The sequence below is a fragment of the Aquila chrysaetos genome, chromosome 17 (assembly GCF_900496995.4).
Source record: "Aquila chrysaetos chrysaetos chromosome 17, bAquChr1.4, whole genome shotgun sequence".
In the NCBI taxonomy this organism is placed as follows: Eukaryota; Metazoa; Chordata; class Aves; order Accipitriformes; family Accipitridae; genus Aquila; species Aquila chrysaetos.
Genome location: NC_044020.1, coordinates 15,411,336 through 15,435,523, shown reverse-complemented (window position 1 = coordinate 15,435,523; position 24,188 = coordinate 15,411,336). Strand labels below are relative to the sequence as shown.

The 24,188-nt window shown below is 42.2% G+C and overlaps 2 protein-coding genes and 1 long non-coding RNA gene across 4 annotated transcripts in view; 1 reads left to right on the top strand and 2 right to left on the bottom strand.

The window, feature by feature from the left end:
• The window catches only part of DERA (deoxyribose-phosphate aldolase), a 57,173-nt gene extending 43,164 nt beyond the window's left edge, over nucleotides 1-14,009 (bottom strand). The window contains exons 1-3 of one of the 2 annotated variants that reach the window (XM_030040358.2): nucleotides 13,871-14,009; nucleotides 4,217-4,314; nucleotides 566-713 (exon numbers count right to left, since the gene is read on the bottom strand). In XM_030040358.2, coding sequence (XP_029896218.1) covers nucleotides 566-713; nucleotides 4,217-4,314; nucleotides 13,871-13,901 — 277 coding nt within the window. In that variant the 5' untranslated portion in view covers nucleotides 13,902-14,009. Of the gene's footprint in view, nucleotides 1-565; nucleotides 714-4,216; nucleotides 4,315-13,009; nucleotides 13,117-13,870 lie in introns of those variants that run through there. The other variant, XM_030040360.2, reaches the window with a different exon arrangement.
• A 41-nt stretch (nucleotides 14,010-14,050) lies between these two features.
• On the top strand, nucleotides 14,051-15,347 carry LOC115352339. Its single transcript, XR_003927103.2, has 2 exons — nucleotides 14,051-14,623; nucleotides 14,927-15,347. It is a non-coding gene; the product is annotated as an uncharacterized LOC115352339 (long non-coding RNA).
• A 379-nt stretch (nucleotides 15,348-15,726) lies between these two features.
• On the bottom strand, nucleotides 15,727-23,776 carry LOC115352337 (serine/threonine kinase receptor associated protein). The gene is made up of 10 exons (XM_030040357.2): nucleotides 23,522-23,776; nucleotides 22,210-22,345; nucleotides 21,383-21,464; nucleotides 21,046-21,118; nucleotides 20,371-20,467; nucleotides 18,806-18,943; nucleotides 18,112-18,248; nucleotides 17,220-17,369; nucleotides 16,618-16,683; nucleotides 15,727-16,282 (listed from the first exon to the last, which is right to left on the bottom strand). Exons 1-10 carry the CDS (start codon nucleotides 23,631-23,633, stop codon nucleotides 16,221-16,223), a joined length of 1,053 nt encoding a protein of 350 aa, XP_029896217.1. The 5' UTR covers nucleotides 23,634-23,776; the 3' UTR covers nucleotides 15,727-16,220.
• Between the last annotated feature and the right edge of the window lie 412 nt (nucleotides 23,777-24,188).

Below are 24,188 nucleotides of genomic sequence, written 5' to 3'. Positions count from 1 at the left end.
AATAACATGCTTAGGACCGTGGAATGCATCTTTTCTAACAGGGAAAGCGGCAGGCTCAGTAGTTACATAAAGAAACAGCACAAAAGCCAAAGGAGTCACATGAACACTCCCCCCTTCTCCAATTTACTAGGGACATCAGCAGATTAACAGAATACTCAATTAGTTTCACCTTATTGTACTGTTATTAAAAGACATACACTGAGGTTATACACTTGTGGCTTCCACATCAAATTTGCTCATTAGGTATCATAACTTACAGTGTCACCCTGACTCCATGCTTCACTTTGGTTGCCAAACTGAGCATGGATTTTTTTTCTCCATGTATTCTAATATTAACTCAAAGGAATAGATATTTTGCAGTTAGAACTTAAGACAGTTGCTTTGAATAAGACCATCTAGAACCTAGTTTGTTCTCTGAGGACTATTAGTTCTGCGGCACTGCCTACCATAACTGCTTCCATTAAAGGAAGAAGAGGTCATTTTTACACCTTCCTGAAAACTGAAAAAATAATGAGGAAATGTGGACGTTTTCTCTACAAAATACACACAATAAAAGCTATCATACCTTTATCATGCATGTCCATGGCTTTCAGCAGATCCTCTCTGATGGGATGCTTTGCTTTAAAACACAGTCTGTGAACATTTGAAGGAGTATCATCACCTGAAAGAGTGGTAAGGTCTATGCAGGTGACAGCTTTCAGCAGCCAAGCAGCCTACAAAGGGAGTGAAGCAAGGAATAAAGTATTTCAGTTTACGCTTCCAAAGCCAAACTGACTTAGAAGATACAGGAACCAGAAGCCTGACTCTCACTCTAAGAATGAGGAAATGTATGGGATATAACATGGAGGATATGCAAAGAACAGTTTATGACAGACAGGGTTGGCAGATACTTGTTCATGTCTTGAGCAGTATCTAATGGTACAGAAAGCATTTGGAATCAAAAGTCTGCTCTCAGAATCAAAGGATTAAATTCCAATTTTTGATGCAAAAGATAACTACCAAATGGGACTCTCTAAGAATCAGACAAACATTTTTACCTGGACAAAAAGCATGTTGCTTCAAATTTAATTCTGTAAGGCAAAGATAAAAGCATCACCTATGTGAGGAACCTCACTGTTATTATATGCTCCATTCTATACAGTGTGTCTGTAATTTTAAGGCTTGTATGCACGAGAAATTATACACATGCTTCAAGACAGCACAGGTCTGCAATTGCCAATAACCAGATGAGTCTACACATCAGCAATCTGCACATTTGCACGTTTGCATGCTTCTCCTGCTGTGAGACTGAAACATGGAATCAGTGGGGGGTAAGAACCCAGACTTCTTAAAACTTAGGGTCTAGACTCCAGATGTTTCCACTTTCTTTTGTGTGAATTGGGAATAAAAAACATCTGTAATTATTTCGTGCAAAAAACAAAAGCAAGAGCTAAGTGACAAGGCTAAAGCACTCTTTAGATTAATAAGTCTTTTAAAATTCTGTAGCATTTTCATTGGAGAATGGAACAGATGCACAACTAAAACTTTTTTGAGCTTTCTTGCTGAACAAAAATTGAGCTTAAGACATTATTTTGAAATATTTGTTGAAGCTCTTCCAGCAAATTCTCGTTTACAGTTATGGCTTCACTAAAAGCTGACATCTCTTAATGGGCACTTGTTCAACAAGGGGAGAGTTTGAGATGGCAAAGTCCATTTGAGTCCATAAAGCCCCTCTCTGACTGCTCTGCTCTGTGACAGGATTAGTCAGTATAGGCAGCAAAACTTGTTTCTGCATGGAGGTATTACTCTGCAAATCTTAAGTGGCTGGCCAGCCTACAAACCTTTCACACTTCACTGATGGGAGTCTCCTTTCTGAACTTGCAGTAAGTGTTACACTGAAAGCTGCTTTGGGGTGACTGAATGGAGTAATGAACCGTTACTGGCCTCTGTTAGTCCAAGCTTGACTGCTTGTTTCTAACCAATTTCTACTTTCACCCTATAATACTTCAAAAGGGGTTTTTACTTTAAATGGTTTTAAGTTTCTTTTACTTGGATTTTTTTTACCCTTTGTTCAAGGGAATTTTTGTCTCATCTCTTATGACATGAATTATAAAGTCATCAAGACAGATGTAGTCAGGGAGTTCCAAGAACTGGTATGACCTTCATTTTTTTAAAAGGGTTTTTCAAACGTGTATTTGGGGAAATGGGCTTCTAAATTTGAATCTGTGGTGCTACTTATGTTCAAACATGTAAAGGTTCAAAATCACCTCTGTGAAATAAACAGCACATGACTATCCTGCAATGACAGTATTCAAATACAGGGGAGATGCTTCTGGCATTCTTCAAAGTAAAACCTTACTCAAGTAGCTCAGTACCAGTGTTAGTACACAGGAGAGTGAAGAAGTGTTAGTAATAATTAAACATTTGTCCTACAGCCATGTTGAGGAAGTGACACTAAATCCCTTTCTTCCCAATGATTCTTTGTAATCAAAGCCTGTGGCTCTCTCTGTCTTTGTTCTTTATATAGTAACTTTGGTCAAATCAGAAGACTTACTTTTTACATTACTGCACCTGCAGGATCTGAACACAGCCAAGGTTACGGAATACCCTTTGGATTTTCTCACTGACACTATTTCCCAACCCAGAGCCACCAGACTGCTAAAGTTGGTATCAAGTGACTTTTTATGCATAAGAAACTCTTGAGAAATGCTGAGCTGGTATCTAACTTTCCTCAGTTTATGTCCATTTTTTATTTAATCATAACATTCAAAGCACAAACTTGCAGGTTCATGTAACGGGCAGGAAGCTTTTTTCTATCACCTTCCAGTAGGATCTTACAGCTACATCAAATTATCTCCAAACTGTCATCCACAAGATCTGTGCTCATTGTGAACGCAGCTTCAGCCACCCCAGACCGGCTGCCTGACGTACTATGCTGAGGATGCCAACTATTTTGAACAGCTTTTTAAGAATTAAGTATAATTAAACGATTCTTGCTCTGTTCTATTATGTTGCACTGTTAAGACTGATCTTTCATTGCCTCCTTCCTCCTGCTTCCAGGTTTCCAGTTACTGTTGCAAGTAAGTGACTTCTTTGTGCAGAGGGGAGGAATCACACACCTTTGCTTGCAGAACAGCTGTTTGGTGAATGAAGAATCAATTTGTCCTTTGGAGGCTGGTTACAACCCCACGGCTGAGAGCTTACTGGGAGCTCCAGGTCTGCAGCATGGCATCGCTCAGACCTTGCCCTTGGCTGAATTCTGCCAAAGCACTTGTGGCATCCTGCAGCCAGCTCTGCTTGCCATTCCCCTCTCAGTGCTTCCCATCCTGCCACTGAGGCGGCAGAAGCCAGCACGTGGCCGTGCCTCACCTGCTCTGCTTTGCAGAATGCATTAGCTTACGTTGCTGACCTGATGGCTTCGCGCTACGATTGTCACATACAAACTGGAGAAACCAAAATGCACACCAGGCCAGTATCTGTCAATTCTGCCAGGAGGGCAGTAACAGCAGAGGTTGAAGGTAACTGCTAAGACACTCTAAACATGTGCGTTCGACAAATACAAATCAGTCTTGAAGAAAAGTTCATTTGCACCACTGGCTTTAGCGATGGCTTACGTGAACCTACTTTATATTAAGATGGACAATAACCGATCATTTACCTTATCTCAGGAGCTGAGAAGTCAGTCCCCTTAACATTAGTGGGCTCGCTCTTTTTTTTTTTTCCTCCTTTTTTTTTTCCCTTTCTCCCCCCGAGTGCCATAGCCAGTCAGAATTTTTGAGTTTTAGGTAAGAACTAGTTAAGCAAAGAAATCACACATGTTGGGGATGTTTAAGTAAAGAAAAATCATCCAGGTAGGTCAAACTTGACAGGGACCGTGATCATATCTTACAGCTTTAAAATTAAAAAATAAGAAGGCAGCATGCAGAGAAGTCTGTCTGGAAAACAGAATAAATGTGGTGGGATAGTAATATACAATTTAATCCACTCATGAATAAAGATGACTTAAATTCATTTGCGGTTTTGCCACTCATGAGTTATAAGGTTTTTAACTTGTTTGGATAAATGCGTCACCTTATTCCATCCCATCATCATCAAATACAAATTATTAAAATAAGACTTGGACAAGCACATCTTTTAAGTTTACATGTATCTTGAAAAAAATTCAATATTGCAGCCTGGAGAGGGAGAGTGACTGCTTTAAAAATACAGGAACAGAATACATAAAAAGAGCACTTACTTGCCAATTACCTTTCACAGTTCTCCATTTTTTAATTTGTTCTGCATGCCTCACAACTGCAGGTCGATTCACATGCACTTTTGAGATCCAGCCAAGCTCTGGGGTGGGAAAAGAAAAAAAAGCGCCTCATCTATTTCTGTGTTCTTTTAATATATGGTGCAAGACTTCAGAAGAAAGTTGTAGCTTAGTTTGGAACCTCTGAAGAGCATGTTATGCTTTCATATCCTCTTAAGGGCTTGCGTACTTATCACCAGTCCAAAATACCATAATAGCATTCAATTCTGTTAGGGTATGATCTGTGAACTCGATGTTTCACACAGCATGTTTTGTTTGCCATTACAACTGAAATAACTTACTGCTGCTGAAAGACATTATGTTGCCAGTCCTGGACTATGAAGTTTATTATACATGTAGCATATAAAACCCCACCACAAAACAGCCTTCTGCCACTGCTTGCTGATTTACTTCTTGATTCCAGAATACGGTAACATCTATTCAGTCCTTTGCTTGTCTGCTGGCACCCAAGATACAACAGCATTTTTTGTGTGCGTGAACCTTTGTTTACAAGAACTGTACCCCACACAGCCACCAAAACCACTGCACAGACCCTTGCATAACAAAGCATTTGAGTTGTTATAGTCTAGAGCTAATTTTACTGAATTTGCTGCTAGGGCCTAACTAACTGCAAGTTTCCAAAAGCACTGAATTCCTGGGCAACATACCTGCCTGGAAGCTGCCTCAATGTGTGCCTCCCTGAGAAGTGCTCACCTTGCCAAGCACCCCGGAGGACTCAGGGAAACATCTTCAACATGTAAATTCCTTCAGACACCCACTGCAGACAGCCTAGCTCACAATTTCAATGAGTTTCAGTATCCATAAACAATAACCGGACCCAAAGTAAAGCAGATGCTCAACATTTACTAAAATAATGAAACTAAGAACAGAAGCACCAAAAATTGGACAATGCTTAATGAAGCGTAACTGACTAATAAAGGAGAATTGAGGGTTCAGGCTCTTGAACCTTGACATTTCTGCTTAGTATGATAAACCAGAAGTGTAATTTTGAATGTTAATAAACACAAGCTGCTCACAGAAATACACAGGAAAAAGAAATCAGAATATCTTTAAAATCTCTCATATCCCAAAACATAAATAATTCTTCTAAATACTAGTCATATAAGCAATCCATGAAAATACTCTGAAAACATCAACAATCATTAACCACCATCAGCAAATCACCACCATCAATCATGAATATCATCATCAGTTAAGGTCAGTATACGAGCATGGGCTTAGATATTAAGAGATAATAATTCTGGATGACTTAATTTATTAAGAACATCTCATCTCTATGAGTCTTCTTCACTACTGTATTAAACTTGCACTTCCCTCGAGCACATTGATTAAAAAAGGTTTAAATCTTTTTAAAAAGCTGATAGCCAAAATTACTAATTTTGTACAGAAATCTTATCCTCAATTTTTTTTCTTCCTACTTTACAGTTTTAATAGCCAAAAAAAAGTGCAGAGCTAAAGTATGTGTAAATACAAGCTTGTTTTCCTAATTAGACTTACAAAAAGCTCTGGAGAAACCACTTTAGGGTAAAGATGAATCAGTGGAAATGCAGGACGAACGCATGAAACACAGCTAAACAAAACCTTGTTCTGAGCACAGTAAGCCACCTTGCTACCCCACTTCCCTATTACCACGTACAAGTAATTAAATGAGCGGTACCTACAAGGTCAAAATGTTGGCCAAAAGCAAAAAAGTAAATCAAAGAAGGAATTTCAATGGAATCCTAAGGAATTTAAGGATTTTGCATCAGTCTCACTGTATGGTGACAAAGAAAAGGAGGAACTTGCAAAGTTGCAAACCAGTCAAACAATAAACCCTCATTACTTCTCTCCACTTCCAAAGCCACAGGCTTATTCACTCTGCCCCAAAAGCAAGAAGTTCAGCTGACATGTAGAAAGCAGGTAAGAAAAGCTATTGCTGCAAAACCTATGGCTAGAACTTTCCTTCTTTTTGAATATCAATAAATGCAAACCCTACAAATGCAGACAGTTGAAATATAAGCTAGTGAAACATCTACATCCTCTGCAGTTGCTTTAAGGTCAAGGCTCCTACGTGATCAGCAGAGAGCATACATCACTTCCCATGGGGCCACTATAGGCAATATTTGACAAAGTCCACAGGGGAGGAAAATACAAATAAATAAATCAAGGAAACACAAACTCTGTATTGTGATTCTCCTACTATGTGCCAAGTGCTTGGGTAGAATCATTTAATCACAATCCAATTTATCAAGATAACTTTTGAACCCTACTGGGTGCACGGTGACCTTTCAGCCCCTTTAGAAAATGTGATAAAATCAAAAAAAGCAGTTTAGATGAGGAACTCAGCTTCTTGCTCTGTAATAAGGATCCTTTCAGTTACTCTAATCTAACCTATTCTTTCTACATTATGAAAGACAATCAAGAAATCCAACCAAATAATTAATTTATAAAAACTACAGCCTTCTATAGAAGCATTTGGAAGAATTTGAAGACGGTGTCCAGTCTGTTAGATATGGAAAATTCAGGTTTCAGATGAAAATTTAAGTGAAAGAACAGAAATTTCCCCCATGAATAAGTTAACTCTTCATTACTTATTATTTGTAAAGGATTCAGCCTTATTCATCTTGTGCTAGACTTTGGCAGAAACATACATACAACTATCTTATCTGCCCCTACCTAACTTTTAAGCATAGCTTCTCAGAAGGTCTGAGTAATCTTTTCAGGAAATAGGGCACTGCATGCTAGATTAGCTTAAAGGAAATAGTCAAGTATAATACCATTTGGGGAAAAAAAAGAAAAATAAAAAAGAAAGAAAAAAGTAAATTCATAATCAATGGGAGAAAAGATCGGGAAGAACAGTGGAAGTGAAATAAGCTACTACATTTGCTTTGCCCAAAGTCACCTGTGAAAGTTACCATATACCAGCTGATCAGCAACAGCTGATTGCATGTTCTTTGCAGATACGATGAAATTCATTGGCTTAAGCACTTTTCACTGTGTAACACATTTTACCTTTTGTTTTCAATAACTCAAGACTAGTCATGAAGGTAGCCGACATGGCAACTCAGTAAGGTGTAATATCTAATTTTTTTGCCTGAGACGCAAGTTTCCTTGAAAGACCATGGAATTTGGATCTCCAAGTGTTTTTTCAAATGTGGGATATTGAACCACTGTGCACAGCACAGGCAGAAAACTTTAAAAAAAATCAAAATAATTTAAAAAAAAATCAGAACTCCATCCTGTCTGTAAAACTCAATGTTAAACATTATGCAGTTTACTCAAGGAAATAAAATGGTGTAATAAAAAACCGCACAGTGAGGAAGGACAAAGGTTCTGGTAATATGCAGCAGCAGATGGAGACTTCTATCTAACACAGACCTTTTATTCAAGCCCACTTCTCCATTAATTAAAGCAGTGGGCAAGTGAAAACAAATACGTCTCAGCACAATTGTCTCTAAATAGACTTTCAAAGTTTGCCATGTGAGGTCTCACCAAATCTTTAAATGTAAGTGTCGCTGTTCAGAAAAATCGCTCACAATTCCAGCTCTTTTTTTTTTTTTTGCGTTAAAAATCAGAATAAAACCATTATTTGAAATAGAACCAACTGCCTTTGGATTCTCCCCTTCCCCCACTCCCCCAAGCTTTATGATTTAGTATCTGGCTAAGGAAAACTATATTTAATTAGGCTCATTAACCTTGCAGTGTGAACACGTCTTTTTTTTTTTTTTTTTTTTTAAATAAGTCATCTGCTAGTCATCTGCACAGTCATGTGGCTTCAGGGATAAAAGTAATTAAAGCAGTTACACTATAGCTAATTAGCCAATATTCTGTAATCACTCCTCAAGTTTACTTTTTTCTCTGAAGACATTTGAAAAAATCATACTCGAAATCTTAACAGGAAATTCATCTCCTCTCTTTGAAGAACATGAATCCAAAAATACCAAGCATTTCCTCAGAAAACAATAAATAAAACCACTTCATTAGTATAATTACATAAATATCTAAGATACCTAACACATTCCTCATAAAACAGACTAAGCTTTTCAGAAGCTTTAAAACCGATGTGTAGATGGCATCCCTTCAGATGGTGAAACAGAAAGCTCAAGAACGCCTGAGGCTGTAGTTTCACAAGCATTTTAAGGCAGCACTGTCCCCAAAAGAAGCTGCCCCCCCAACTGCTTATTTTGTCCTCTGTGCCAGAAAGAGCATGTGTGCTCCTGCTCTTACCACGAACACATGATAAAATGGGTAAGAAAAGTGATGAAAGCTGTTATTTCTGGAGAAGCGAGTGAAACCGTGCCCTGAACCTTTAGTGGAGAAATGAGCTGGACACAGGCTGACCCCAGCTGGCCATGCATAGCCAAGCAAAGCCACTGAAGAGAGAGAAAAGGCTTCAGGATCAGGTCTTGTTACAGTTGTCATGGTATGTAAGCTGTTTAAAGGTTTGGGGGTTATTCAGTTTCTTAGAGACAGAAGCTGTAGTTATTTTCCCACAGTGACTCTTGCTATGAACCTATTTTATTTTCAGATGGGTCCTCCTTACATGAGAGACGTTCAGTCTCCAAGTCATCACCATTCAGATACTCAAAGCAGAACACCAAGGCATGAGCCCTGAAGTAGAAATGGGCTCTATTATCTTGTGACATTACTGAAATCACACAACGTTGACCATGGATCACATGAAATGGATCACGGTATCCTCCAAAGCACCTTGAAAACCGCTAACAAGCCTTTCCTCAGAAAGTGAGCTGCAGAACAACAGGAGCTTGGTTTCCTGCAGCTCCAAAGTCCTCTGCTGTTCCCTCTCTTCTTCCCTGGCTCCAGAGACCTTTCCTCACCCCAATAACCCAGCTGTCCTGTTATGGTCCATGGAGTAAAACATGGCGTTGTTACATATATAAAGCCCCCCCCCAAAAGATGTAATGAAAAGTCATGTAATTGCTGAGCTGTGCCTGCATTACCCTCAACCGAGGGACTAATTCGGTCATTCCACCCAGGGACTTACTTCTGAGACATCTATCTGTTCTTCAAATGTGATTAAAATTATCCAGCAGATTCAAAAGGCATTAGAAAGGAACAGTGAAGAAACAGAGCCACAGTACAGGCTAAAACCAGCTATTAATATATTAGAACAGAATTATGCCTTCTTGAAAAGGGATGCAACACTTCATTATCTAAATGCCACTTACCAACAGGCTAGCTCTCACATGTAAATGGCTCAGAAATACCAACTATAATTAAAAATATCAATTGAAACATAATGAATGTATTTCTGGCCCTTCAACTAGGGGCTGAGCAACACAGATAGATTACTTTTTTTTTTAGAATCCAAGAACATACTTCGCAAAACAACTGTAACTATTCATTACTCAGAATACATACGCGTGTGTATATATATACACACATACATAAACACACACAAGTAAAAAGCCATATAATTTAAGAATAATTTGGGTTGGAAGATCTCTGAAGGCCATTTGTCCAACCTCCTGTGCAAAGTAGGGTCAGCTATGAGCTCAGACCAGGCTGCTAAGGGCTTTATTCAGTTGGGTTTTGAGAGTCCCCAAGGATGGAGACTACACAGCCTCTGGGCAACCTGCCCACCACCTGATTGTCATGGCATGAAAACGTTTTTCCTATATCCTATATCCGAACTTCTCTGTTTCAAGACAAGCCTGTTGTCTCGCTTCATCCCATCATGCAGTGCTGTGAAGAGCCTGCCTCTGCTTTCTTAATACACTCCCTGTACAGCTGAGCAGGCTGCTGTTAGGACCGCCGGAGCCACCCGCTCTCCAGGCTGAACCGGCCCAGCTCCCTCAGCCTCTCCTCACGGGGCAGGTGCTCCAGCCCCGGACCGTCGTGGCGGCCCTCTGCTGAACTCGCGACGGTCGATCCGTCCTTCTCTTGGGGAGCAACAGAGCCGGACGCGGTCTTCCAGGCCGGATCTCAGAAGCGCCGAGCAGAGGGGACGACCCCTCTCCTCCCGCGAGCGGAGCCGCCGGCCGCGTCCCCGTCGGTACGTCCCGGGAGGCCGCCGGCCGTCTCTGCTGCCAGGGCACCGCTGGCCCGTGCCCGGCTCGCTGCCCACCAGGCCCCGGGGCCTTTCGGCAGAGCTGCTCCCCAGGCAGGCGGGCAGGCAGGCCGGCCCCAGCCCGTGTGGCCGCCGGGGCTCGTCCTCCCCGCGGCGGGGCTCTGCCTCCGGCCCTGCTCAGCGTCACCGGGCTCCTGTGGACCCATTTCCTCAGCCGGTTTGTGTCCCTTTATGCCCTCTGATCTGGCTAATTTACTGGCATTTGCAAACTTTATGAGCAAGCAGTCCATCGCCTCTTCCAGGTCACTGAAAAAAAATGTTAAACAGGATGGGTCCCAAGCTAGACCCCTTCATTACTGCACTTGGTACCAGCCTCAGAGTATTATCAACTGTGTTATCTGCTGGTTTTAAACATCCTACTTGCCATTTTCTGGGTCTACCCAAGGTTACTGAACGTCTGTCTTTCTGCATGACTTCTGAAGTTGTTGCATCAAAATTCCATCTGCAGGGAGCAGAAAACCCATGTGGCAGACGTCTGCATCCCCACAGTTAAACCAAAGGAGTATGCTACTAGCTTACACTACAAAACAGATGCTCATTGATGTGCTTTGCTACTTTTTTGTGAAGTGGCATCTGATGCTTTTCTGAAAAGTGACAAAACTTGAAGCACCTGGTCCATTATACTCTAGCATCCTTAGGAGCAGAGCAGGAGAGGCAGACTCCTTTCAGCCCCTGCAGTCAGTGTGGTGAACCCTAATACCCAAGAATGACTCTGCAAACAGTCCCAGTGGAATGACAAGCTTGTAAAATTCCTTACCCACCTTCTTTACACAACTCTCTGATGGCAAATGTATCAGTGTATTAGACTAGTGACCCTCTGACTAGTTCATGCAAATCAGTGTCTTTTATCTGTGTTACATGTACCTGTTCTTTATTCCAAGTAAACAGTTTGTTCTTCTACTAAGGAACAGTGATAAGAAGGAAGACAGACAGAATGAATTAAAGGCTTTTACAAAAATGTATTTATTTTACCAAAAAAAAAAAAAAAAAAAAAATCACATGGGAAAGCATTATATGCCATGATTTGAGAAGAGTTTGGCTTGTCATTGATAAACAAATAGATGCTCTCTAATGGTAGCATCAGAAATTTACTCCTTAAATAATGACATTAGGTAGCAAGCACAGAAATAGGGAAAAAGGACGCAAATAATATATTTTTAAGTAAAATATATTTTACCACTAGGTGTCCCTGTTAGAAAACAGTAATCCTACAGAATGCTCTGTGAGATACAGGGCAAATAATCTGAATTACTGTTAAAGCTGCTGGCACAAGCTGGCAAAACCTTCAAAAGCCAAAGTACCTAAGTCACAGAAGCAGTGTGTGCTGTTAGCGACCATGAAAGATAAAGGCAAGGGTTTAACGTCCTTTTTGAGTACTGCTCCCAGCTAAGATGCAGCAACTGACTTAAATATGGCACTTGAAGTATTTCAGATGTGTATTTAGTGGGAAAAAATGGCAGGGAGATTCAGTCCTCCCTTTAAAGCAGCCAGCGTAAGGCAGCTGTTAGAAACAGCCACAGAGGGTATGCTGCTGCTTAATACAAATATGGTCGTGGCCACACCATTCCCCTACTATGCCTGCCCTGCACAGTTAATCCAGCTCATTTTGACCACAACTGATTTAAACAAAGGTCAGTGGGAAAGGATGGCAACAAGTACCTGCAGATAAGCTGAGGGCAGTGGCCCTTCCAGGTAAATCAGCTGCAGTTGGAAGAGGCCACATGGTGCAATCCTGAAGACATGCATCCCTCTGTGCTCTCCATCAATAATTTTGAGCATTAGTTGACTCTGCCCCTCCGGCAGGGGAGGGCTACTTACGGGAGGAAAAAGAGTCATAGAAAATATTTGGAACATACTCAAAGATTGTTTCAGTGGGTGCAAAAAAACAATGATTATGTTGTGCTGGTCAGCTGCACATTGAATAATTTTCCTTTGACTATGGTTGCGCAGCAAGATCCAGCCAAATGTTAGTGAGGTTGCCTGTCTCTTCCAATAATTTGCCACTCAGCAGCATGGCCTTCCTTACACGTAAGCCTGTCTGTCAGAGGATGACTGATAGGAACTGAACTGACTTCACATTCAAAGGTTGTGGACTCCCCACACATGCTGACAATTAATGGTAAGATTAAATTGACAGTAAGAAAAACCACACACCTCATTTAAAGTAACTGGAGTGCATTTGCAAACTTCCATGCTAGCTTTATTTCTAACAGCCACTCTAGTTTTGCCACTATATTATTAACATGTTTGTTTCGGCAAAAAGATGCTGTTCAGACGGCTACAGTTGAAACTCACCTGTCCCTGTGAGCAGTCCACAGATAAGCACATCAGAGAGCAACTTGAGTGCCAAATTTTAGGAGTTACATGTCGGTCATTTCAGAGAATGAGTCAACTTTCAGTTGCCCACAGGCTAATCATTTAAACTGCACATTAGCTCTGTAAAAATGCCCACACTCGTGCTAAAGACAGGAGCGTGGCCTCCTGAACTCTGCTCATGCTAACTTTGAGATCTCCCTGTTCCACACCAGCTGTCCTTTGCTTCCCAACTTCCGTGACACCACCCCTGTATCTCCTCCACTTAATTGTCCGTCTACTCCTATTGACCTAATTATCACACCTTAGAGGCAGACTGTAGGAAGGGTAATCACCTGAATTCATTCTGCCACTGCAGTTGGGGTCTGCTGGGTGAAGAAGTCAGAAAGCTGTAGCCATTTTGCCATCCCCACCCCCAGCAATCAGCAGAAGAGGAACACCTTCTTGGCTGCTCTCTGCCTTACCTGAGGCACAGCCACCTTTCAGGCCTGGAGACCACCTGGAAAATCCTTATCAGTCTTCAGAGAGCAAGCAACAAGGAGAACGATAAGGACAAGTAAAGTCCTGAGTTTACAAATCGGAATCCAACTAGTAAGAAATGGTGTGAACCTCTTGGGGGGAAAGGAGGGGGGGAGATTTACTCTGTGAGAACCAGAAAGGTGCACAAGAGGGGACCGGGCCCCGCTCCGTGACAGGGCTGGGGCTGCCGAGTCCCGCCGCGCCGCCGGCCTGCGAGCTGTCGCCCTGCTCGGGCCCTCTCAGGCCGAGGCCACGCACGATGGGCAAACCTCAACTTCTGTTTAACCCGACCACCAAAGGGAAAATAAGCCTCCCACAGGCCTCCCGGTTGAAGACAGCCCGAACAATATGTCGGGAGTGTATGTTAAAGGACCTAAAGGAATCGTGAATCTATTCCGGCTTTTCAGAAAAACACGGTTTTGCAGCGGCCTGGCGCGTACGCACCGCGGCGGGTCAGCCGGGGGTGGGGGAGCGGCGCGGGCGGGCGGGCGGGAGGCCGGCCCCGCGGCCGGGAGCCACCCGGCGCCTCACCCGCCCGGGCGCCCACCGGCACTTTCCCGCCCGTTGCCAGGGCGGGCGGCGCTGCCCGAGCAGCGCTGCCCGGTTTGCCGCCTCGGGAACCCCTCGCGCCACGGCTCCGCAGCTAACGGCCCGCCCCGTAGGCCGCCGCCCCTTACCCAGCTCGGTGCCCGGGTTTCGTCCCGCCATGGCCCGCGCCGCCGGCGGCTCGCTGCCCGTGCCGGCGGGGCGGGCAGACTTCGGCCTCGCCGGTCCCGCCCCGCGCGGGCAGGAAGCGGCGGCGGTGGCGGCGGGCGGGCTCGGCGGGCCTGCTCCGGGCCGCGGTGTGCCGAGCCCGCCGCACCGGAGCTGTCGGTAACGAGGCAGCCGAGGCCGACCCCCATCCCTCAACCCCCGCAGGGTGAGACCTCCGCCCTTCTGCGAGGGGGGTGCCAGGAGATTCTGTTCCTCTGTCATAAATACACCGAACCTGCCATCTTGATGATGGCGAGTCCAGGCAACTTCCGATTTCTTCGAGTTGACTCTTCAAGTAGAAACTAGCATCACATGTACGTAACGGGCTGTATAAACTTACCGACCTTGTAAAACTTCTAGTAGCACCTACAGAGGGCAAGTCTGGTAACAACGCCACTGACAATTGCACAGCCTTTACTTTTTTCCTGAGTTAGGTGGACACAAACTCATATGAAAAAGGTATTAAACATTGTTAATATTCTCAGTTAGATGAAATATCTTGCAACTTTAGCCCTGCTTGCCCAGCGCTAGCAAAGAAACCGCAGCATCACGTACAGCAGCAAAGGGTCACAGCTCTGAAATCTGAGGACACTATCCCAGACATCTCTGTGAGACGCTACACAGCCCACCTGAAATACAGCATGAAGACCACAGCCTGCAAGATGTTTCACCATGGGGTAAGGTGTGCGAGTTTCTTGTTTTAAACTCATACTTCAGCTTGTGAAATGAACAGCTTCTAGGCTGAAGTACTAGATTTGAGCCCTCAAGCCTTAATGGAATTAATGATAAGGCTGAAACAGCTGTAAATCAGAGGGTTGCGACTTGCTTGTTTTTAGAGTAAAATTGAAACAGATAACTGCAAAACTAATTTTGGAATAAAGTCTGTGAAATAACGTATCCTTAACGCTAGTATTGTACTAAGAAACCATGATTCATGGTTACCATTCCTTGTTTTCTTTCTTACTTCCCCACCCCAACAGTTGAAGCTAGAAGGGACTGTCAACCACCTGAGTCCAACCACCTGCCCAAGCAGGCTCAGCTACAGCAGGGTCCCTTGGACCACAGTCAGTTGGGTTTTGAGTAACTTCAAGAATGAAGACTTCACCTTTCCAGGCTACCTGTTGCAGTGTTTGACTGCCCTTCAGAATGGAAAAGTATTTTCTTATATTCAGACAGAATTGCCCATGTTTCAATGTATACTCCAGTTTTCAAATGTTAAGCTTCAATTTTCTAAGATGATAGCATTACTGTAATCTTGAGAAAAAAATCCAAAAGGACAGTAAGGATGAATATGAAAAAAAGTGTATTAATAACTGTACCTCTGTATAACCTTTCTCCTTTCCATACAGAATGCATTATGTAAACCTTTAAGCATAACATTAAAGGAAATGACAAGTGGAAGAATGGCAATATTTTCTTTAATGAAGAAAATATGATTTGTAACCTTGAAAGAGTAGCTTTTTTTATCCAGTCTGGAGCTCTAAACCCAAGCTTTATACAGATTCATAGCCAACCTCTGAGATTTTCATGTACAACCAAATATTTCAGGCAGCATGTTTAATTTAGTTTTCACTGGTTTTGATTTTAGAGACTCACGTTTACGTTCAAAGAGTAAAAAGACACAAAGCTTACAGATCAAAGAACTTGCCACCCTCCCTACCAACGCCAAACCATTCTTACCGCTTTCCTTCTGTATAGTACAAAACCAAGATGCTAGAAAGGATTATGTTATTAACTTGGTTGCTTTTCCATTCCACAAATCCAACGCTGAACAGTAAGATACGAGTTTTGAGAGGCATTTTATTTAAACAACTGAAAACAGTTAAACATTCAGAAGCAGCATACAATGAAACAAAACCCGAACCAAATACTGGAAGTACGTAATCCCTTCTTTTGAACTAAAGCCAAATTTTCCAACTTTCAAGAAAAAAAATAATGGGTAAAAGCCATTGTATCTCTTCTCCATAATAAAGAAAACACACTACAATGAGTCTAATTGAAATTGGAGAGACTGGATCTTGGCTTGCACACTTCTTTGAAAAGACAGTAGGCAGTTACGCTAAAAAGATAGCAAAACTCTACTACTTGTCTTTTTTTTTTATTATTTGGATGCTCAGTTCTCTTACAGACAACACCTAGCCAGTTCCACCGCATTCTCATCAATTACTGCCCATCTTTGCCTTATGTAGAGAGCACACTCTGGAAGGCTGCTGTTCATCACTGTTCACTTGATTTAGTCTCGTATGTCCACATGTCGCATAACAGTTGCAATAATCAGGCCTTAACTTCAGGAGTTGAGCTGTACACTGAATCTGAGTTTTCAGAGGCAAGATCTTCTGCAATGAAATAAAAAGGGTATTATTTAACTTCACCTGAGATATATAAACCAAAGAAATGTTCCAGGGATTGCTTAAAGACCAGCTCAGTTTGTTTTCCCATTTAACCTGATACAGTTATGCTACCCCATCTGTTCAGTCTGCACAGCTCTAGTCACTAGTCTGACACTTGCCACATGGTCATTTTCAGGAAAATGCATTCAAAGATCTTGAGAAGAGCGAAAACTGCCAGAAGGTGCTTGGGGAAAACTACCTCTTCCATACTAAAGACTGCTACCATCTTGACTAATCTTTTAACACTTAGCTGAGGTGAAGCTGGCACTTCAGTGCATTACCTATTTCTTCCTCTGCAGTTCCTGGAAGGGTGGTCCTTGCTTTTGCTGCTTCTGCATTCTCCTCTTCTGTAGAGAGAAGGGAGAAAAAAAGTCAATACCTTCAGTTCCCCCACCCACCTTAATCAAAAAAATAAAATCTTCCACTTAATTTAGTGTTGAGGAGAAACAGTTGGGTAAGCAATTCCATTAATGAATACTCGCTTGCAGTTTTCTAGACATTGCTTCCCCCCCTCCCTGTTTAGAGAACCAAAGTATAATAAGATAGAACTACCATCTACACTTCTTTCTAGAGATTCTTATCTCTTTCAGACTTATAAAAGAGGTATGTTTCTTGCTTTTCAACATAAAAATACATCAGACTAGTTGCTTAAATATCCACAAAGTGTCTATATGCAATAAGCTTACAGGTTTGAAGTTAATTGCTTAAATGACAAGCTACAAAAGTAAATCCTTAAATCTAACAGATTTGAGTGGATAAAGAAACCTCAGAAGACAGTACAGTTACTATATGAAATTCGATGATGTTTATCACTTTAGACAGATATTACTTAAAAAGTGCACATGGAGCAGCCAAGTTTCACCAGGAACAAGCATACACTTACCAGGAACTACACACTTCCAAAGACCATAGGTTTTCCCTACTGTTGTCTGCCACAGCCTTAGTGTACCATCCTCAGAGCCACTTGCATATAACTCTCCATCAGGGCTAAATCTCACACAGTGAATTGGACCAAAGTGTCCTTTGTAAGATTCTATAAGAGAACATATGAAGACCATTAATTTCAAATTTCAGCCAACAACTGAAATTAATAAGTAAAAACTGATCAGAAGAGGGAAAAAAAAATACGGGGGCGGGGGGGGCACTTTCCCAGTACTTAACTTCTGATGCAAAACAAAGCTTCTATTAATTGTATCTCAGCAATCTCTAGTTTAGGTAAGATACTAATGTTTTATTAACTGCAAGAAAACAGGTGTGTGTTTATTCTAGGCAAAACTACAAAGCAAGCCAGTAGCACAGAGTACACATGCTCTGTTCCTTCAACCTCTTGGTCCACACACACACAATTTTAAACAAGGACAGGATCAACGAACAAACTTAGAAATAAATTTTTTTTTTAAATACATTTGGCCAATGTTAACAAGAACACAAACATATCGCATTTTTCATAAAAGCAAGTAGCTGCAACTCATTAGACATATCTAATAAATGCTATAGTATGACACAAGTTAACATACAGCTTGCTACTGTATTGCAGAATTACAACTTTTTTTTAAATAGGTGCAAAGAGCTGTTTGATGGAGGCTTTAATTAGGTCTAGAAGAGTAACAGGTATACTGAGATAGGAAAAAAAGCTTAACTGATAATATACCTTTTCATCTTCTTGCATAGCATGCTGTGCTAAGACCTTATTTGAGTACAACAGTTTCATTAGTCATTTCATTAATCTAATACCTATTTCAGAACTCATTTTTGATTATGGAAGACAAACATACCTAATTCTTCTCCTGTATTATAGTCATATTTATAGAGTTTAAAATCTTCACCACCTGCAACCAAACATTCCTTCGCAGGGTGAAGTGATGCAGAATTGATTGTAGCAGGTGCTTCAAATGATTTAATCTGCTCTAGACTGAGGAGAAAAGTTTGTTAACAAAGTTCATTAAAAAAAAAATCCTGAGAGCAAGGAAACTGTGATTCTACTAATTACAACTGCTTTTAAGATAGAATACACCCACACACAGTTTCTGAAACAAGTTTTAATACTTGCAAATCACACTCATCAAGTTAGAAACTAGTTCAGAATAAGCAAAACAAAAGCTCACACATTCAGAAATACTTTCTGGAATATGTTTAAGTGTGTAACTTGCTTTCTTAAGACATCATAGATATGTATAAATAATCAGTTCTCTGAAAAGCACTGAACTGAACCCTGGCCGAAACTTATTCAACCACAATTACCATTAGTGAGAAATAAGAAAATGGCACCGAACCTTTACAGTCTAGTATCTTATAGACAGGGTTCATTATTTTAGAAGAGGGTAGTCATTCTACACTCTGCCTCTGACAAGATGGCAAGCAAAGATGTCCACCCACTAATGCCAATTCTGACAACTTGGTGATTTTGGCCTTGTACAGTCAGTTTTTACCCACAACCAAGCCCATGAAAATTCTGTCATTTGGACTCACGTTTCTGCACTATGAAAAGCAATAGTCTTCCCATAAGTTATCACAAGTATCTGTCCTTCTGGAACATACTCCATGCTGCTCACTGACATTGCAACGTTTAGTGCCTTCACTTCGGTCATGGTACTCCGGTCCCAGAGGCTTAAGAGGAAACAAAAAGGAAAAAAACCTCTCAAATTACTTCAGCAAATCAAACAATTTTCACCTCCCATCCACGGCAAGCTTTGAATCAAAAAAGCCACCTAAAAAAGAATGTGGTTTGATTCCATAGGTACTTTGGGTTTTCAGTGGCATCCTTGTCTTCATTCTCACCTGGGCAAAGTTTTAAGACACACTTACTTTAAAATACTGCTACTTTTGAAGCTTAATGCAACAACATTAAACGGTACACGTACCATTTAACTACTCAAGGATTCTCTTAGAGGTTAAAAATCTTGTTGTAAGTCTCCTGAGCAACAGAGCTTTCTAGAAGCAAGGCTTGAAGATTCCATTCTGCCTTTTTACCTCACAGGGCAGAGGTACTAATGCCAATTTATAAAGAACAGAGATTCATTTAAGATAATATTGTTTTCCATCTAGGGGTGCAAGAGCTATCTAAACAGAAAAGAAATGAAATTGTTCTGCTATGACAAGTAAGAATCTTCATTCATTAGATGACTGCTACATTTCCATTCCTACAATTCAGAGAAAAACAAACAAGACTAGGCTCTTGCCTATCTTGAACACTAGGAAACTGAAGAGAACTGGAGCTGAAAAGGAGACTACAGGGAAATTGCACCAGTGACTTTACCCTCCCATCATCCCTTCCACAAAGCAGAAAAGACCATTCTATTTCTCTCTCCTTTGTGCCATTAATATAAGAATGGCGAGACAGCTAGACATGAGATAACACTGGTCATATCAGCCAGAAAGCTGAGGAAGCAGTTAGGCACATCTCTCATCTTTTCTGGACAGCATAGTTTGAAGAAGGGTCTTTGTCAATTCATCTCCCCAGCAGTCGGGTTTCTCTAGGTTTCAGCACATCTCCTACCAATTGGGCATAAAGTAAACAAAACACTTAACTGTGACAGGATGAGCCATGTTATAAAAACACTAAAGCCGACTCAACTGATCAGCATGGCAGAGAAAGAAGGCTATGTCTATCAACAGTGCACTGTTTCCAGAAGTCTTTTAACCCAATGCCTGGCTAGTCCATGCCTTGTGCATCTTTCAAGGCTGTATCACAGATGACAAGACAGCAATACCTCAGCACAATGTGTATGCACAAGACCTCATCTACAAATTCATCTTCTCTAGGATTACAAAAGGCATAAATTTATTCTACTATGCAGTTCTCAAAGACCACCTTGTCTTATCAGGGAGGACATGTTTATGAAGTAAATTAGAATTATTACAAAAGTTTTGTCTCTAACAGCAGATAAGAACTGTATTAGGCATGCAGCTATAATAATCCAGGATCTAATAACCTGTGTTACTCGTATCCTTTACCAAAAAACATATCTTCTCACGTAGATTATGACAATAAATAAAGCGAGCTTCTTCGAAAATTCAAAGTTATTTTTTCTTACCGGACAGTTTTATCATCAGCTGAAAGAATCTGTTTGTCATCACTGCTCCATAAAGCCTTTTTAATGCCGGAAGTATGTCCACTGACAACATCAGGTTCTTAAAATAAAGCCAAATATTTTAATACTTGTAAGAAAATGAAATAATGTCATGCAGCAGTTTGGGAGCTTTCTTAAGCTATATGAATTTCCATTTACTAGCAGCTGTAAAATTACTTCAAGCACTTAAAACTTTATTTGTAGACCTTATTCCAGGAACAGGCTGAGTATCTGATTGCCTAAATTTAAAAAGCCTCACTAGTTTAACATAAAGGTTGTCTAGCTTCATATCAATCATCAGTAGTCCAGCATCAACATGAATTTAAACACACTTAAATATGTGGAGTCTCTTTTCTTTCAGATGACTAAATTTTAATTAATTAGACCTATTTCTAATGAGTCTGCATTGAACTGAAACATGCTATCCTTCAAGTCCATTATAGATAAACTCCAATTCACTTGTAAAAGGGTAAACTTAAAACATACAGATAATCTTACTATAGCAAAAGGTTATAGACACTACATTTGTAAAACAATCCTCAACTTTGTCTTTCGTGATTCATAACAGAAAGTAGCTTTTAATTTCAGACCTTTTATTTAACTCCAAGAAACAAGAATCAGTTCTCAAAGCAGACTCACCTGCTTCTGGCTTGCTCAAGTCGTAGATACGCAATAGTTTATCTTGTCCACCTGTTAACAGATAATTGCTATCCTGAAACAGAAGTTATAAAGGGTCAACTCTATTTTGAATCAAAATACCAGCCTTCATCTGTGAGTCTTAAAATAACAGTTCTTTCTCTCAGATAGCCTCTAACACACTTACTACATTTAAGCTACAATCTTAAAAACTAGAAGTGGTATGCTAGATTATTTGCCTGTTAAGACACACAAGTAAAAAGTAGAAAAGTAACTAATAGCAAAACATGAACTCAAGAGCTTACTTCCCTAGTGCATAAGGTATAACAGTTTTTCATACCTGTGTAAAATCCACACTTTTGACAATGTGTTTGTGAGCCAATGTGATTAGTTCATCACCTGACACAGCATCCCACACTTTGCTAAACGGCAAGAGAAAACATTTTTATTTTAGTAGCACCAGGACAAATCAACCTGACAGTCAGATTATTTTGTAAGCAATCTTTCCTGACACCATGATAACATTTTATCATAAATGCTACATAACCCAGTTAGTTAATGAGAACACTTTATATGTTTTTACTAAAGCTTTTTTTGTACTCCCTCACCATTTTCCTTTATTCTTTTCTTCAGGATAACACAGACTAATTAGCATTTTAGTTTTAAGACAAAGGCAGTTCTTCTCCACAACTTTATTAATAGAGATTGCCCTCTACTAACAGGACTCAACTTGCTGAATATTTAACATATGCTGCAAACAGCACAAACGAACAACAAAAAACATCAAAGAAATAATTCACTAGAATTTTCACAAGAGTGTTCTTGTAAGAAAAAGAGGCTAACTGCTAGAAGCAAAATAAAAATCACTTTTTCAAGTCTGCTATAACTACAGTGCCAGAGATTAGAGCTGCAAAGAAATGTTATTCTAGCAAACCAGTACGGTAATTACATGTATCTATCAAGAAGCAATCACAGTTTTTCATCATGATGGAATTAACTGTAGCTGCTTTCAAGAACCTAAAAGTCTAGGTTTTAATTTGGCTGGCCATAAGCTAACAATTACTAAAGAAAAACAAATTAATCAGCAACTTACTACAGCTACGTGTCACCAAGGAGCACTATAGAGTAAAATCAAAATACAGACTTCAAAGACAGTTAATCACTTACGCGGTAAAATCTGCTGCTGCTGTAGCTGCTTTAGTGGCATCCGTGTTCAAAGTGGCACCCCAAACAGCACCTTTATGACCTAGAAACGTGCCAATCCAGTCTCCTGTGTCACCCTGACGCAGCATAGGCTTACCATCTTGACAAAAACAAAACCAGTATTTAGGTAACATGATAAAAAAAGGAAGCTGTTTTTAAAAAAGATTCCCTTGCACCAGCACGTGGAAATGCCACACACTTTATGAAACTATTCTTTGTAAAAGAGTTTAGCTGAAAGGCTCAGATATGCAGCTGTACTTGCTGCATGCATCTAAAACTGTACAGACATTAAAATACCACACCAAATACGATAAAAGTTTTCTTTAGGTTTGTGTTAAGGTAGAAGGGAAATAGAAAGGAGCACTTCGTTTAGGTTTTATTTTTACTGAAATTTTCTTCAGGCAGGACAGGTTTGGTTTTTTACTTTGGAACAATATTATCAGACTAACAGTACGCAGAAATAAGTCTCATGTTTGTAATCAGATACGTTTAAAACACATACAGAGATGCTGTAAAAATGAAACAGAAATAGAAAGCCTTTCCTGCGATTATTTTTTCTGGGAGGCCATCAAAAAGTTGTTCACACAAGAAGATGTAGAGCTGAATTGGAAGCACTCCGAGGCAGAAAAGAACGTCCTTTTAAACTTATGAATAGACACATAAGATTAACATATACGTGTATGAAGGGGAAATGCTGTTCACATAATGAAAGACAGTTCTCACGGGAAAGGAGGTGGACGTCATCATTCTACGTCCTGCAAGGCAGCTGCCGTGGTTAAACGGGAGCTCACTTTAAAATCTACAGCCTATGCCCGCAGACAGTAGAAGTGGGCAGTTTTAGAAATGAATCTTTTCGAGGCTTCCCACCCACCCCCCCCCCCCCAACAGTTTGGATCCAAATTGGGCGAACGCGGGCTTTGATACCCCCCAGGCTAACCCGCTAATTGAGAGCCACAAAACCCAAGTGCCCGCTCCCTTTTCCATTCGGCAACCCCGCAAGCCGCTATTACCCTACAAGCACCAGCATTTCGCCGGACGAACGGGCCACCCCGCCCCAACCAGCACCAGCCGCCCGGCCCAGCAACACCCCCTCAGGAAGGCGATGCGCGGCCTACAAGCAGCGGGGCGGAGGCGAGGCCCGGCGCGGCCCACCCCCCCTTCCTCCCCTCCCCTCCCCACACACCCACCCCCGGGGGCGAGGGCGTCCCCGCCGGGCAGGCCGAAACAAAGGGGCCGGCGACACGGGGGGCCGTCGCCGCCGCCCGCCCCCGCTCACCCTTGCAGGCGCTGATGAGAAAGTAGCCGTAGGGGGTGACGCCGCTGAAGGCCAGGTCCACCACGGGCCGCGTGTGCCCGGAGCACGTCAGCGGGGTCTGCCTCATGGCCATGGCGGCGGCCCCGGAGGCGGCGCGGGGGGGAGCGGGGGCGCGGGGCAGCGGCGGGGGGCGCGGACGGAGCCTGGGAAGGGACACGAGTCCCCTCCGGCCGGGCAGGAAGCGGCGGTCGCGGCGGCGGCGGCGGGAGGGGAAATGACGGCACGGAAACGCTTCGGAGCGGAAGTCGCGTCAGCCGGCGGGGGCGCAGCCGGAAGCGCGGCTAGGCGCAGGCGCACGGCGGGATGGTCGTGATCCCTGAGGGGAGGCGGGCCGGTGGGGGCGCTTCGTTCCCGCGGCGCCACCGAGGGGCGGTGGCGCCCCGCCCCGCCCCGCTGCCGAGCCGAGCCGAGCCGAGCCGAGCCGAGCCTGCGCGCGTTGTGTCCGGCGGCCTCCGGGCCGCTGGCCGTGCGCAGCTCCTCGTCAGCCCTGAGGGGCTCTGCCACCGCCGGCGCTCTCCCCTCCGCCCGGTTCCCGAAGGAGTAATACTTCGCTGACCCCAGGGCAGGGCCCGAGGCTCCTCCGTGCTGCGTGGGTTTGACCAGCAGCTCTGCTAGGGCAGCTCCCAGC